The following is a 13,496-nucleotide window of genomic DNA, read 5'->3' as shown; positions in this document are numbered from 1 at the left end:
AAAAATTTATTTTTTTCTGCATATGAACAATAACATTACATTTTTGTCCTCCAAATGTACATCAAATTTTACCATATCCCAACTGATGGATGCAAAGAAGGTACTTTATGTTTGAACCAATTAGGCACCTCATTCCAAAATGGATTAACCAAATTGCATTGAAAAAAATAAATGTTAAAACAGTTTCAATATCATTCTTTACAAATCAGACAAGTATTTGACTCCACATTCAATCTTAATCTTAGAAAAAATTTGGGTCTGGGTAAATATTCATGATTTTAAGTGTATTTCTTTATATTTGGGTCGAAGGGGAAATGCAAGATATTTGCTCCTGAATTTCTTTACTATTTTCCTACTGAGATGTCGAAAAATGTAATCTCCTCGTATACAACCAGGCAAGCTTTCCTTTAATGTATTTAACTGTAATCCTGATGCTTTTGCAAAACATTTGACATGGTGAAGTGCTAGGGGGATCTGTATTTGGTTGTTTTAAAAAATGGTTGTATCATGTTGACTTATAATGATTTTGTTATCCATAAAGTTAATAACAATATTCTCATTCTTTAAGAGAATGGCTAACAATTCTGCAACCATAACAAACAACAGGTGAACTAGCACAGCTCTAATGTAATTATACAGCATTTTAATGAAATAAATACATTTTGGTCCAAAACGGGTGTTTGACTATATTGAAGGCTTTAAAAAAGTCCAGAAATAAATTAATCCATCATCTTCAATTAAACCATTATATTCTAAGATGTCAAGCACCAACCAAATATTATTAACCTACCCTTGAGGAACCCAGACTGAGTCTCACTAATTATTTGTGGAAGTCCTACTTTTAGTCTAGCAGCTATTGATCATCCCAAGTAGATATTTTGTAATCAATATTGGGAAGTGTAATAGGCCATAAAACAAAGTTTATTAACAAACTGCCCACAACATTTGTCTCTTGACATCTTTTTCAAGATTACAAAACTATGGACTACCGCGCCATTCTATGTAGTCTCACAATATGAGGTCATTAAAGCTGAATGTTTTTTTTTTTCTTTAACAAAACTGTTTACAATAGTTATAGAATAGAATGTCATGCCACAGGACAAGTCACCTTCCCAAATGTGTTTTTTGTCAACTATATGTTATTTAAATATAAATGGCTTGATATTTTCTTCAAGACTTATATACAGGTGCATCTCAATGAATTAGAATGTCAAAAAAGTGAATGTAGAAAAGTTAATTTATTTCAGTAATTTCACTCAAAGTGTGAAACTTGTGTATTAAATAAAATCAATGCACACAGACTGAAGTAGTTTAAGTCTTTGGTTCTTTTAATTGTTATGATTTTGGCTCACATTTAATAAAACCCCACCAACTCACCATCTCAACAAATTATTATACTTCATAAGACCAATAAAAAAAACTTTTTAGTTAATTTTTGGCCTTCTGGAAAGTATGTTAATTTACTGTACATGTACTCAATATGTGGTTCTTTTGCATTAATTACTGCCTCAATTCGGCGTGGCATGGAGGTGATCAGTTTGTGGCACTGCTGAGGTGATCTGGAAGCCCAGGTTTCTTTGACAGCGGTCTTCAGCTCATCAGCTCCTCTTGACAATAGCCCATAGATTCTTTCTGGGGTTCAGGTCTGGTGAGTTTGTTAGCCAGTTAAGCACACCTTGGCCATTTAATCAACTTTTGTGGTTCTTGGTTGGTTGTGCATCTTTTTCTTCCAGACTTTTTCCTTCCACTCAACTTTCTGTTAACATGCTTGGATACAGCACTCTGTGAACAGCCAGCTTCTTTGGCAATGAATGTTTGTGGCTTACCCTCATTGTGAAGGGTGTCAATGATTGGCGTCTGGACAACTGTCAGATCAGCAGTCTTCTCCATGATTGTGTAGCCTAGTGAACCAAACTGAGAGACCATTTCGAAGGCTCAGGAAATCTTTGCAGATGTTTTGAGTTGATAAGCTGATTGACATGTCACCATATTCTAATTTGTTGAGTCTGAATTGAATTTATTAAATACATGAGTTTCACAATTTGAGTTGAATTACTAAAAATAAATTAACTTTTACTCAACATTCTAAGTTACTGAGAAACACTTGTAATGAATACATTCCATAAAACAACACTGAACTGAATTTACCACCTAAAAAGTCTAAGGTTGGTAAGATTTTTAAAGGTGTTTTTGTAAGTCTCTAATGCTCACCAAAGCTGCAAGTAATACTCTGAAATATTATTTCAATCTAAAATAATTTTTCTATCTGAATACATTTTCAAATGTAATTAATTCCTGAGTCAAAGATGATTTTATTTTAGCCTCATTATTATTTTAGTCTTCATTGTCAAACGATCCTTAAGAAATCATTTAATAAGCTGATTTGTTGCTCAATAATTCTAAATAACGTTCTAATTATATATACGTTAAAAATTTGAGTTTTGCTGTTTAATATTTTTGTGGAAACCATGATACACATTTTTTTACGAATTGTATAAGGGTATGTGTATGTCTCACTTATAACCACAATTTCAGCTTCAATGGGTTTGCAAAATTAAGTATGAATGTTCTGTGTAGCTTTAAATTTAAGAGGTCACGAAAGCTGAATGCATAATTACTATATATATATATATATATATATATATATATATATATATATATATATATATATATATATATATATATATATATATATATATAAACAGTTTAAAATTACTAAGAGAGCTTAAAAAATGCTTAAATCAGCCTGCGGACCAGCTATGACCAGCCAACCTTAGGCTGATTTTCGCAGTTTATTTAATTATTTATTTAATTTTTCTATTTTTTACTATAATATGTATTTACGGTCACTATCGTTCAAGAAAATCCTGTTGACCTACATAGTGCCACAGTACGTTGATTTCTTTTTTGAACCGATCGATTAAATAAATAAAAAACGAGTGAAAATTAACTCATCGATTTGCTGTTAATAAAACCTCATCGTTTGACGTCAAAGTAGACTAATTCCATCCTCCTCCTCTCCGCTAGTCCGCGACATACATCCCCCTTAATAGGTCTTCCCTGAACTCTCGCGATATAATCGCGTCTGTCCTACTCTCTTCCTTTTCCGGGAGTCTCTCAAGATGGTAGGTTCACGTCTCTTTAATATCCAAGAATCCAAACGAATCTATTGTAAATATGATGCATGTCAGAGTAGAGAATGTGAATAAAGCTCACATAAGACTGGATGTACGCTCTCAGACCGTTATTTTTCCCGCGGGATGCAAGTTTAGAAGGTCGTTGGCGGTTTTAGAATTTTGGTGTACGTTCTAAATCAAGCGCGATGGATTCTCGCGTTTATTCCTGCATCCTTTTTAAATCGTATCGAATGGGTGTGTTTTGTCTTATGACTCGCTGTGTATGTGTTAGTTAACACGCTAACCGTTAACGAGCGGCCTGTGAACAGTGGCTGACGGTGTTTGTGATCTCCGCAGGCGGACGCCGAGCAGAAGAAGAAGCGCACCTTCAGGAAGTTCACCTACAGAGGTGTGGACCTGGACCAGCTGCTGGACATGTCCTAGTGAGTCAAACCTGTGTCTTCTCAACCTGTGAAGAGTGAGTGAGGAGAGAACAGTTTCCTTCAGTCCCTGTGTCACAGCAGTCTCCTGAGGGAGTATCCGAGCTTATCTCTCAGATGAGACCGTTTCTGCAGATTCATGAAGGAAAAGTTTGACTTTACCAAATAAAGATTTTTTTAAAGATTATATTGATAGGAAAACGTCAGTTCGGTCTCTAAATGTCTGCTTCAGACTTTGAAAATAAGACCGCAGATTTTCATTACTTATCCAAGCAACTAGAATATGGAAGCAACTCAACTTTTCGTCAGTGTTGTTGATTTCCAGTGCAAATGCACACAAACACTCGAAGCAAAATCACTTAAGTGAAACTAAATGAAGTGAGGAACAAAAGTGGATTTAGAAAAGTTAACTTAATTCACGTGTTTTCGTTAACCACTGACAGATATTTTTGTTTTAAGCACAAACTAAATTGTTTAATTTCTCAGAAAAGACAACTTCTTATCAAGTAAATGTTTGCTGATTTAAAGATGTATGTATTGTAAGCCAGTCAGTTTTCCAGTGCATGCAATATTTAGACTTAAGATTTTTATTCATCACATACACTATTATATAGAGCATATGTGTAACCGGCAGTGATACACAAAGACTACAACACAGATGAAAATATAAATAAATATAGCTATGAAAGAGTTAACTACTTTTGCCATGAAAGAATTTTAACGCCATGACTTTGAATTTGAAATGACCTTTTTAGGCCAAATTGTAGGAATATTAATGTAGTCCATGTTCCTATGCCATTAACATTGTACATTAACACATTAAATAATACATGTATGGGTTTAGGTCTAACATTTCATGTAAGGTGATATTAAAAAGGTCTTAAATTCCACTTGTTCATATCCATAGGAACTCTGTTACTTGTAACCTGAGCTTACACACTTGCTCTTTTCCAGCCTTCTGAATTAAGGTTTCGTCCTCTGCTTGTGTAGAAGTATTGAATAAGTCTGTGTGTGTGTGTTCCTCAGTGAGCAGCTGATGCAGCTGTACTGTGCCAGACAGAGGAGGAGGCTGAACCGCGGCCTCAGGAGGAAGCAGCAGTCTCTCCTCAAGCGCCTCCGCAAGGCCAAGAAGGAGGCGCCTCCGATGGAGAAACCAGAGGTGGTGAAGACTCACCTGAGAGACATGGTCATCCTGCCGGAGATGGTCGGATCCATGGTCGGCGTGTACAACGGCAAGACCTTCAACCAGGTTGAAATCAAGGTAGGCATGAAGCACATCGTTAAAAGGTTTGTCCAAAATAGAGTAATAATAGATCATATTAGTTATAAAAAGTCATTTTTGCACTTCATCCTACTTAGCTGTTAGATCGGCTGTGTTTATATCGAAGGATGCTTTGTGAATGAATATGCAGTGGTTTTGGATGGCTAATGATTGGTATAATTTGGTCTCTTTCCAGCCTGAGATGATTGGTCATTACCTTGGAGAGTTCTCCATCACGTACAAGCCTGTTAAACACGGCCGTCCGGGTATTGGAGCCACTCATTCTTCCCGCTTCATTCCTCTGAAGTAAAAAGTAATTGAGTATGTAAATAAAAGTCTCCAAATCAGCCTCTGATCTTCTCTTTCTTTGTGTAAAAGCTTGTATTGCTTGGCTTTTCCTTTCATATGCCTGGGAATCCAAGCTGGAGATAATCAGTTTAACTCTGATTAAAAAAATAAAATAATCGATTTAGTCTTAAAATGATTTCTAATTAGTTAAAATGGAAATTTCATCAACCTGATGATTTGTCTGAAATGCCAACGGTTTCACAGCATTCAATCAGGGTTTCTTAAATATAGTCTTAACTCAAAATGAAGGCCTTAAAAGCCTTGTATAGATAGTCATGGCATTACATATTGCAAACGCTGTGTAAAATGTGTTGGAATTTGCATCAAAAGACTTTGAAGTGTTGATAAAACAAAACATTTACTTGTAGAGAACATATTGATGTATGGTATGCTATTAATGTTTACTTTTTCATTGCTTGGTCTTAAAAGGTTGTAAATTTACCATAAAACCTGCAGAAAGACCTTTACATTAAAAAGTATGTGGACTGTGTACTAAGTATGCTGATATGTAAGAATGTGAGGCAGAAGCAGATCTAGCTCTTTATTTTAGACCGTTTCAACAACAGGGCTGGAGTACTTTAAACAAAAAGATGGAACCTAAACCTCATGAAGGTAAAAAAAAAAGTGAGCAGAACAAAATTCTGCTGTATACGACTGACCAATAACTCAGAAATTAACAATTTGATATTAGTCAAATAATATAAAGGCTAGTAATAGCCTGAAGTACTGTAAATACATAAAATGGTTCAATTGATAAATGCTTCCAGTAACAATATTGGCCTGTCATGTTACAGAATTTTGAATAATATTTCACTGAGTAAACATAATGCAAATCATTCATTCGAACAGGCTGGTGTCATCTGTGATTTATATATATATATATATATATAACACACACACACACATAACCTTTAAAAAAAAAAAAAAAAGACCCATACTTGGAAGTCGTGCTCTGCATTTAACCCATCCAAAGTGCACACACACAGCAGTGGGCAGCCATTTAAGTCGGGGGTTCAGTGCCTTACTCAAGGGCACTTGTGGTATTGAAGGTGGACATAGTGCTGTACATTCACTCCCCCCACCTACAATTCTTGCTGACCCGATACTCGAACTCACTACCTTTGGGTTACGAGTCCAAATGTAACATCTGTAGATTTATACCATCACTTGTTCATTGGTAGACCAGCTATTTCACGCCCTTAGATCTGATGTCCACTGGAGCGTCTGTACCAGTAGTGATGCTTTTTGGTGCAGTTGTTGGTCTTGTCAAGTCTGGCTGAGATTTGGATGGCGACTTGGGGACGGTTTTTGGTCTTGTTGTGTCCTCTGGAGGTTTGGTGGTGGTAGTTTTTGTGGGGGCTGATACCTGTTTAGGTTTCGAGGCAGTTGGTGGCTGCCACAGGAAGAATTCATGTAAGAGAGTATTAACCACGTCAGGGCACTCCATCATGACCATGTGACTTAGAAAAAGAAAAAAGACATCTTTATTGGAAAAATAATACTATAAGCAGAAGGTGATTGCCAAACAGAGATACTTGTGTTCAAGCTGGCAAAGGGAAAGGAAAGGACAAATGTAGGTTACACTTTATTTCGTCAGTCTACTATTGACATTCCACTAATTGTACGTACATTTGCAACTAAATGTTAACTAAAGTGTTTTACGTATATTTACCCAAATTTACAGCTCACTAGTTGCCGAAATTCATCGAAAATCACAGTATATATGATGATCAGGGCATGTAAAGGGCAAGGCCAGGACAAATGTGTCCTGATTATTCTTACATGAGAAAGCTCCAGGTGAGGCACGGGGACAGGAAATTAAGGACTCACGTGGGCAAATTGAAGACCGAGCAGAGATTTGGCTCGAGTGCTGTGGGACCACCACCGTTAATCATCACAACTTTATGAACTTGTTCCGGATACTCATGAGCCAGGAAGGTACAAAAAGAGACACTGCGAGACAAGAAAGAAAATGCTGAAACGAGTGGAGAAAATGTATCCCCATTTATCAGGCAAATGAGTAAACCTCCTTACCCATTAGAGTGTCCAACTAAAATATTCCTCCTCTTTGCATATCGCTGGAAGATGATTCTAACATCCTCAGCCAGAGCATAAAAGGTATAGGCGGCGGGAATCTGTGGAGCTGAACTTGCACCATGGCCGGCCAGGTCCGGGGCAATGACCTCATAACCAAGTTGGGAGAAATAGTCCAGTTGGCTTCCCCAGATATCCAGCGACCCCCCGACTCCATGTATGAAAAACAAGGCCACGTCAGGGTGGGTACCTTTGCAGCATGTGATCTTCCGCTCACACAGTCTATCACAATGGAGCGTTTGGGTTTGCGACTTTGCGTCGTCTGCGCTGCATTTGCTGCAGGTCCTGCTGGGGTGCAGGTTTGGTCTCTATAGCCTGTCCTGGAGCCGCCGACCCCGGTGTGGGTTCTGCGGCCTGGCCTGCTGTGGGAGCCTCACAGTTGGAAACATCCGTATCCACAGTGTTGACTCCATTCTGACAGCGGACCAGCTCTGGATGGGTGGCCTCACTGACATTCTCAATCAGAAGCTGGCCGTTTCGGTACACCCAGATTTTGCGCTTGCAGCTGACCGTACCCCCTTCCCCAGTCCCTGGCTCCTCAACCACTGGTCTGTCTGGGATAATATGTCGGACTCTCAGAACCCTTCCTGGCTTTACCTCAACAAATTCAAAACCATCGGTGGGCTCAGAGGACTCGAGAGGTACCACGACGTTAGTAGACTTCCCTGTAAAGCAATAGAATATTCCATCCACAAAACTGGTGAACATGGCGAACACCTGGGGAAATAAGAAGTGCAATTGGCTTCTCAAAGATTCAGTGCTTTAGTACATGGGCAAATTTGGATTGGCACATATCATTTTGGCTGAACAATTATACACATAATGTGTTACATGCAACAAGCCACCCATTGTGTCTTGCCACAAAGTACCCATAGAGCACAATGTTGCTTCAAACTAGTTTAATTCATATCTAATTCAGTGTGATGTCTAACCTGACTGTGGTCTCTTAGGTTAAGAAGTTAAGCATGTTGGTTTGTTTTTGCACCAAATGTAGTACTTTTCAGTCAGCCATATTAACTATTCTCACAGTACCACAGAATAATGGCACCAACTAGCTTCTCCATGAATTATATTCAATTTCGGTGCGTGAAATATATGACACCCTTCCCAAAACTCAAACACCAGGACAAATTTTGTTAGGATCATTACTGGACATAAAGTATTAATACCATAAATGTAATTATTCATCAATGATCTTCATGTGTAGCAAACGAATTGTGCCTCAAAATTTCCTCACAAGCATTATGAATTGTATATTTATAAAAGCTTTAAAATACAAGACAACCAAACTATGAATCTATTTCCCTCCTCAATGGTTTTTAATGCTTTGGTCTTCTTAACATTGGGTTGGATTTTGTTCTGTTTTAATTATGAGATGTCAGTGTCACTGGACTTTATAATGCAAATAACTGAACACTTAGAATCAAATGGACATGGTGTGTACTTTGTGACAATCTACTTATGCTGTTTCATGAAGTTAAAAAGGACTAATATTGAAATTCAATTACATAATAAAATATATTTTTTTAATGTATACAGCTGCCAAGCAAAAATCGCATGTAAAAACTGAGTGAATACTTTTCAAAAGGATTTATATGTTTTCACAGTTCGGAACAGCCTTTCCTCTCGTTGACATTTTAGGTTGCATCTAATTTTAGCTATAATAAATAAATACATTGACATTTTCTGTCCCAGAAAAAGATCCAGATTAAAGCGGATTACACCTGCTGAGCATGTTACATCCTCACTGAAAACACGCACCGGCTGTTTCACATCATCTATGCATTGAATTTATTAAGAATTATAATGAAATCTATATTCAATTTGGCTTGACAAAAAAAACACACACACACACAAAAAAACACGTTTAGTCTCTTTTTTATTAAGTCTCAAAAAAAAAAAAGATCTCAAACAGAAGTTGGGAAGGCTTCATAAGAACAAGAACATACAGATGCAGGTGTAATTGTTTTAAGTAATTCTGGATCTCTTTCAGCTCGATTCTCCTCTGCACACTTCCCCCCAAAAGCATCCTTTACTTAAAACATTTTGCATGCATTTTTTTGTTACTGTTGATGGCTTCAGTATATTTCGCAGGGAAATGGCTTGAAACAGCGGACTTAACCTCACATCATGTCTCCAGCCAAAATGAAACCAGTATGTGGTGGACTCGAAGCACAATTGTGTTCGTTTATTGTAGTTTATCACCCGAAACCACAGCTCACTGACTCCCTCTGCAGGTCAAGAGAGGAACTGCTGCATCACTGCACCTGTAACCTCAGAACTCCAAAATAAAACCACACATCCAGAGAAAGAAAAGACACTATTAAACTCGAACCTGGAGAAATCCCATCATGTTTAGAAGGCAAACTGACTGCAACTGAATCAGCAAACAGGGATCAAGTCAGATCTTGAGCTAGGCATCTGAAGGCAAGTGATCCGTTCATGATTGTGGAACGAACAGCACTGAAAACCTATATAACAAGGGGGAAGTGAAAGAGACTGACATCTGGATTTGTTTACATGGCCAGAAATTTTATCCTCAACATATGACAAAAGAAAAACAGTCCTACCAGTGCTTTCATGCACACGTATACACCTGCTAGGAAGACCGTCACATGACCAACACAAAATACTACATCTAAATCTGCCGCACGTGGCTGTACATTTCCCTTTTTGGACACTGAAGAGAGATCCTGTGTGTTTAGACCCTGTGTTTGGAGTAGATCTTGAAAGCAGTAGTTCACAGCTGAGATTATGATGATGTTTTTAAACTGCATTAATAGTCTCCTAACAAATCAAATTTCACACACGTCTCCGTAGCAGAAATTCGTTATTATGTGCTTGTTGAATATCACTATTACCCCCCACCCCATATTTCGCCGCTCAGAGTTCAGCAGAATCGTCAAAGCTGGCAGTGAAAGCCGTCGTGCCCCACATTGTTCAGAACGGGGCAGACAGGCTGGGCGAGGGGCTCGGACTGCATCAGGAAGCACTCAGTAAAATAAAATAAAATAAGCACACTGTAAGAGAAGTGTCCTTCCATTTTTCTTTCTGAGATGAAACTCCTGTGTGGTGTGCAGGTGTCTGGGCTTGTTGTGTCCGTTCTTGTGCTGTCGGATGCTGGGTTCCTCTAAGAGTCCTCGTTCATCTCCTGACTGTCTGTCCGGGCGATTTTGCGGGGAGGCGCTGGGCTGCCGCCCTCCCCTTCTGCTTGCTCCTGCTCTCGCTTTTTAGCTGCATTCTGCATGACATTAAAAAAAGAAAAACAGAGGTTTAAAATCATCATTCCAGTAGCTAGATAGAGGTTTCTACGAGAATGATTTTTCAGTCCTGCTCCCGCTAAAAAAAAAAAAGCAGCTTCCTACTCCTGCCAGACAACTAATATTTCTAAGAGGATGTATGGTTGGGTGTGACATCACATTCTGGGTGGGCTCGGGTGGGAAGCATGCAATCTGCAACTGCAAGCAGTCGATGATTGTTCACAAAAACATGCAATCTCTTTCGTATGTGCGGGGTTTGTTTCGCTTTGAAATCAATCAAGTTCAGCAAATAATGTCTTAGTAGGGTAGAACAAAAAGACATTTCATCCAGAATTCGTCAATGTATTTTGTATGTGTATTTCATGTACAATAATGAAGCACAGACATCATTTGTTCATTCACAAAAAATGCATGCATGGCCCCTAAAGTCTGAGTTCTCCATGGACACAATGACAAAACCAAGATTTTTGGTTAAATTCAACACAAACGCACCTTAAAAAAGAAAAAAAAAGAGAGGAACTCGGACACACATCAAATGGATTGATTTTCTATATAGATTTATAAACAAACATTGCATAGGACAAAATGACGTGAATCCAAAAGTTTTGAATTAAATATTCTAATAAAAAAAAACCTACGTTACATATTTTAAAGTCTTATTTTAGAAGTATTAGGGATGCACTGATGGCTACAACTATCAGCCACCTGACCTTTCACCAGGAGTTTGATTGACATGCGATCTGACCAATTACAATGCAGATTCGGGCATTTTGTCTAACAAACAAACCAGATGGACCTATTTTTCACAGCGCGAGATTATGATGTGTGGCGTGAGAGCGCCACGGCTTACCAGACGTAGCAACAATAACGAAGGGGGGCGGCTTTATTGCAAAGGGTCAATTCTGATATTCGTCACTTGCTAACTTATATAAACTTCTGCCATTAAAATAGAATTCAGTTTTGATCATGTTTTAAATTAGCAAAGTTAATGCATTCATGTATATTAGCTAGTTTATTGCTGCGTCATCAAATCATTTTCACTGAACATGGATTGGATCCATTTAACTTTCAACAAATACATTAGGAACAATGATACATATGAAATAAACTGCTTTCAGTAGTAAGACCTTCACACAGTTAATTAATAAACTATAGACCTTTTTCATGCATTTTTTTCCCAAATTGATACAAAACCTTTTTGTGCACCATTACACCCCAAATCACACATGAGGGAGGAGTTTTAATGTTATGAATTATGTGTCAGTTTATTAATCAACATGCAGTGGCTTAGTCAAAGGAGATCTTGAAGAACACTTGCCTTTTTGTCCCACTGTTGGTGAAGATAACGCAAAAGGATGTTTGTCTTCTCTGTGACGATGACTGCAATGAGAGAACCCCCCCCCGAAAATTAGGCTTCAGACTGAAACCAAAGTGTTTTATGAGAAACATCAAGTTCCACTTTCAATGTAGCACAGATCTACATGTTTAAAGAGCATTGGTCCCAGCACTCACTCTGTTCAGAGGGATACTCTCGTGTGGGCAGATACACCGACGGCCTTCTGTTCTGTGAGACGGATAGAAATGAGCTGTTAATGAAAATGTCATTCACAGCTGCAGCGTGAAAAGCAGCTCAATGAATATTCAGAAAGATGATGGCGAACATCTCACCGATGCTTTACATACGGAGTCCGCGTGAAATCTGCTGAAGTTCGTCTTGTTGTACACAGGTAGACCTTTTAGGAAATCTGCCTTCGAAACATTCAGTCAAAAAGAGGTTAGTTTAGCACCAGCTCCAATCAAACACACCTGAACAAACTACTCCAGGTCTTCAGGAGTACTAGAAAGTTACTGGCAGGTGAGTTTAAATAATACAATGTACAACACTTATGCTGTATCCCAAAGCCTCCATTCAATCTCTAGAGATCTACTGAGACAGCATTATTGCACATGACATAATCCCAAACGGAAAGCATGACTTATTTAGCCAGCAATCAATGACAAGAGGGGACATGTAAGCTCTTATAGAAATGCACAACTATTAAACTGATGTAAATCAAACGTCTCATTAGCAAACATCTGCTGAGAGCCGATGAAGGGTGGTGTATGTCTGTCTTTGGGCGTCGCCAGTCTCAGAGTAGGTGTGTAGAGGATATAAACTTTATCGTTTCGGTTTTTAATAATATTTACTCAAACAAAACTAGTAAGAAGAACATATTCAGTTCGTGACTGTTAAAGTAAAGCTTTGGCAAGGCTCGCTCGCGCTTCTCTGTGTGCTAACACATTAGCATGACATGTGTTAAAGTGATTTGGAGATCGTTCACCAAATCATCTGAAAACCACGAATTAACATCTAATAACCTGATTTAAACATGCCAATGTGTTTATTTCAGGCTGCTGTAGTAATAAGTGTAACGGTGTTATATGAAGCGGCCTAGCATGCTAACTCAATGAGCGAAGCAGCCTGTCAGCTGAAAGCGACCGAAATATCAGCGATATAGTTCATATTTCAGCATTTGAGATAATATTTCAACGCCCAGTGCTTTTAAAAGTGCAGTTACTCAGCTGTGACGCGAAAATAAGATTAAGTTATGAATGTTAAACTTACTTTGTCCATGGTGAAGTCGGTTCAGTCCTGAAGGTGTGTTTGTGCTCAGACAGGCCTGAACACTGACAGAAATCAGAAGCCGGTAAAACACACACACACACACTTACTTACTCACTCTCTCTCTCTCTCTCTCTCTCTCTCTCTCTCTCTCTCTCTCTCTCTCTCTCTCTCTCTCACACACACACACACACTTGCTCACTGGACAACACACTAAAACACAAATAAATATATATGAACACAAATATACAGCTCACAGCTAGCGTTACCGACTGACAAGCGTCTCTCTCTCTGTGTGTGTGTGTTGTAATTTTCTGTAATACATTTGTTCATTATGGTGTATTGATTTTAATTTTATTTTAGAGTAAAGTTAGC

The 13,496-nt window shown here is 38.2% G+C and overlaps 2 protein-coding genes and 1 pseudogene across 3 annotated transcripts; 1 reads left to right on the top strand and 2 right to left on the bottom strand.

The window, feature by feature from the left end:
• The first annotated feature begins 2,978 nt into the window (after positions 1 to 2,978).
• Positions 2,979 to 5,165, top strand: LOC113055136 (40S ribosomal protein S15). The gene is made up of 4 exons (XM_026221147.1): positions 2,979 to 3,125; positions 3,474 to 3,559; positions 4,583 to 4,817; positions 5,014 to 5,165. The coding sequence occupies exons 1-4, from the start codon at positions 3,123 to 3,125 to the stop codon at positions 5,125 to 5,127; spliced, it is 438 nt and encodes a 145-aa protein (XP_026076932.1). The 5' UTR covers positions 2,979 to 3,122; the 3' UTR covers positions 5,128 to 5,165.
• A 1,811-nt stretch (positions 5,166 to 6,976) lies between these two features.
• LOC113055692 (protein ABHD8-like) lies at positions 6,977 to 7,971 on the bottom strand (annotated as a pseudogene).
• A 1,150-nt stretch (positions 7,972 to 9,121) lies between these two features.
• On the bottom strand, positions 9,122 to 13,397 carry LOC113055135 (DET1- and DDB1-associated protein 1). Of its 2 annotated transcripts, XM_026221146.1 has the most exons (6): positions 13,379 to 13,397; positions 13,125 to 13,186; positions 12,188 to 12,268; positions 12,032 to 12,083; positions 11,838 to 11,899; positions 9,122 to 10,500 (listed from the first exon to the last, which is right to left on the bottom strand). In XM_026221146.1, the coding sequence occupies exons 2-6, from the start codon at positions 13,131 to 13,133 to the stop codon at positions 10,390 to 10,392; spliced, it is 315 nt and encodes a 104-aa protein (XP_026076931.1). In that variant the 5' UTR covers positions 13,134 to 13,186; positions 13,379 to 13,397; the 3' UTR covers positions 9,122 to 10,389. The 2 variants fall into 2 exon arrangements, with proteins under 2 accessions (XP_026076931.1, XP_026076930.1); XM_026221145.1 differs by lacking the exon at positions 13,379 to 13,397 and having other exon boundaries at positions 13,125 to 13,270.
• Between the last annotated feature and the right edge of the window lie 99 nt (positions 13,398 to 13,496).

Source organism: Carassius auratus, chromosome 36 (genome assembly GCF_003368295.1).
Source record: "Carassius auratus strain Wakin chromosome 36, ASM336829v1, whole genome shotgun sequence".
NCBI classification, from domain to species: domain Eukaryota; kingdom Metazoa; phylum Chordata; class Actinopteri; order Cypriniformes; family Cyprinidae; genus Carassius; species Carassius auratus.
The sequence above is the reverse complement of the archived record's forward strand: the minus strand, read 5'-3'. Positions and strand labels throughout refer to the sequence as shown.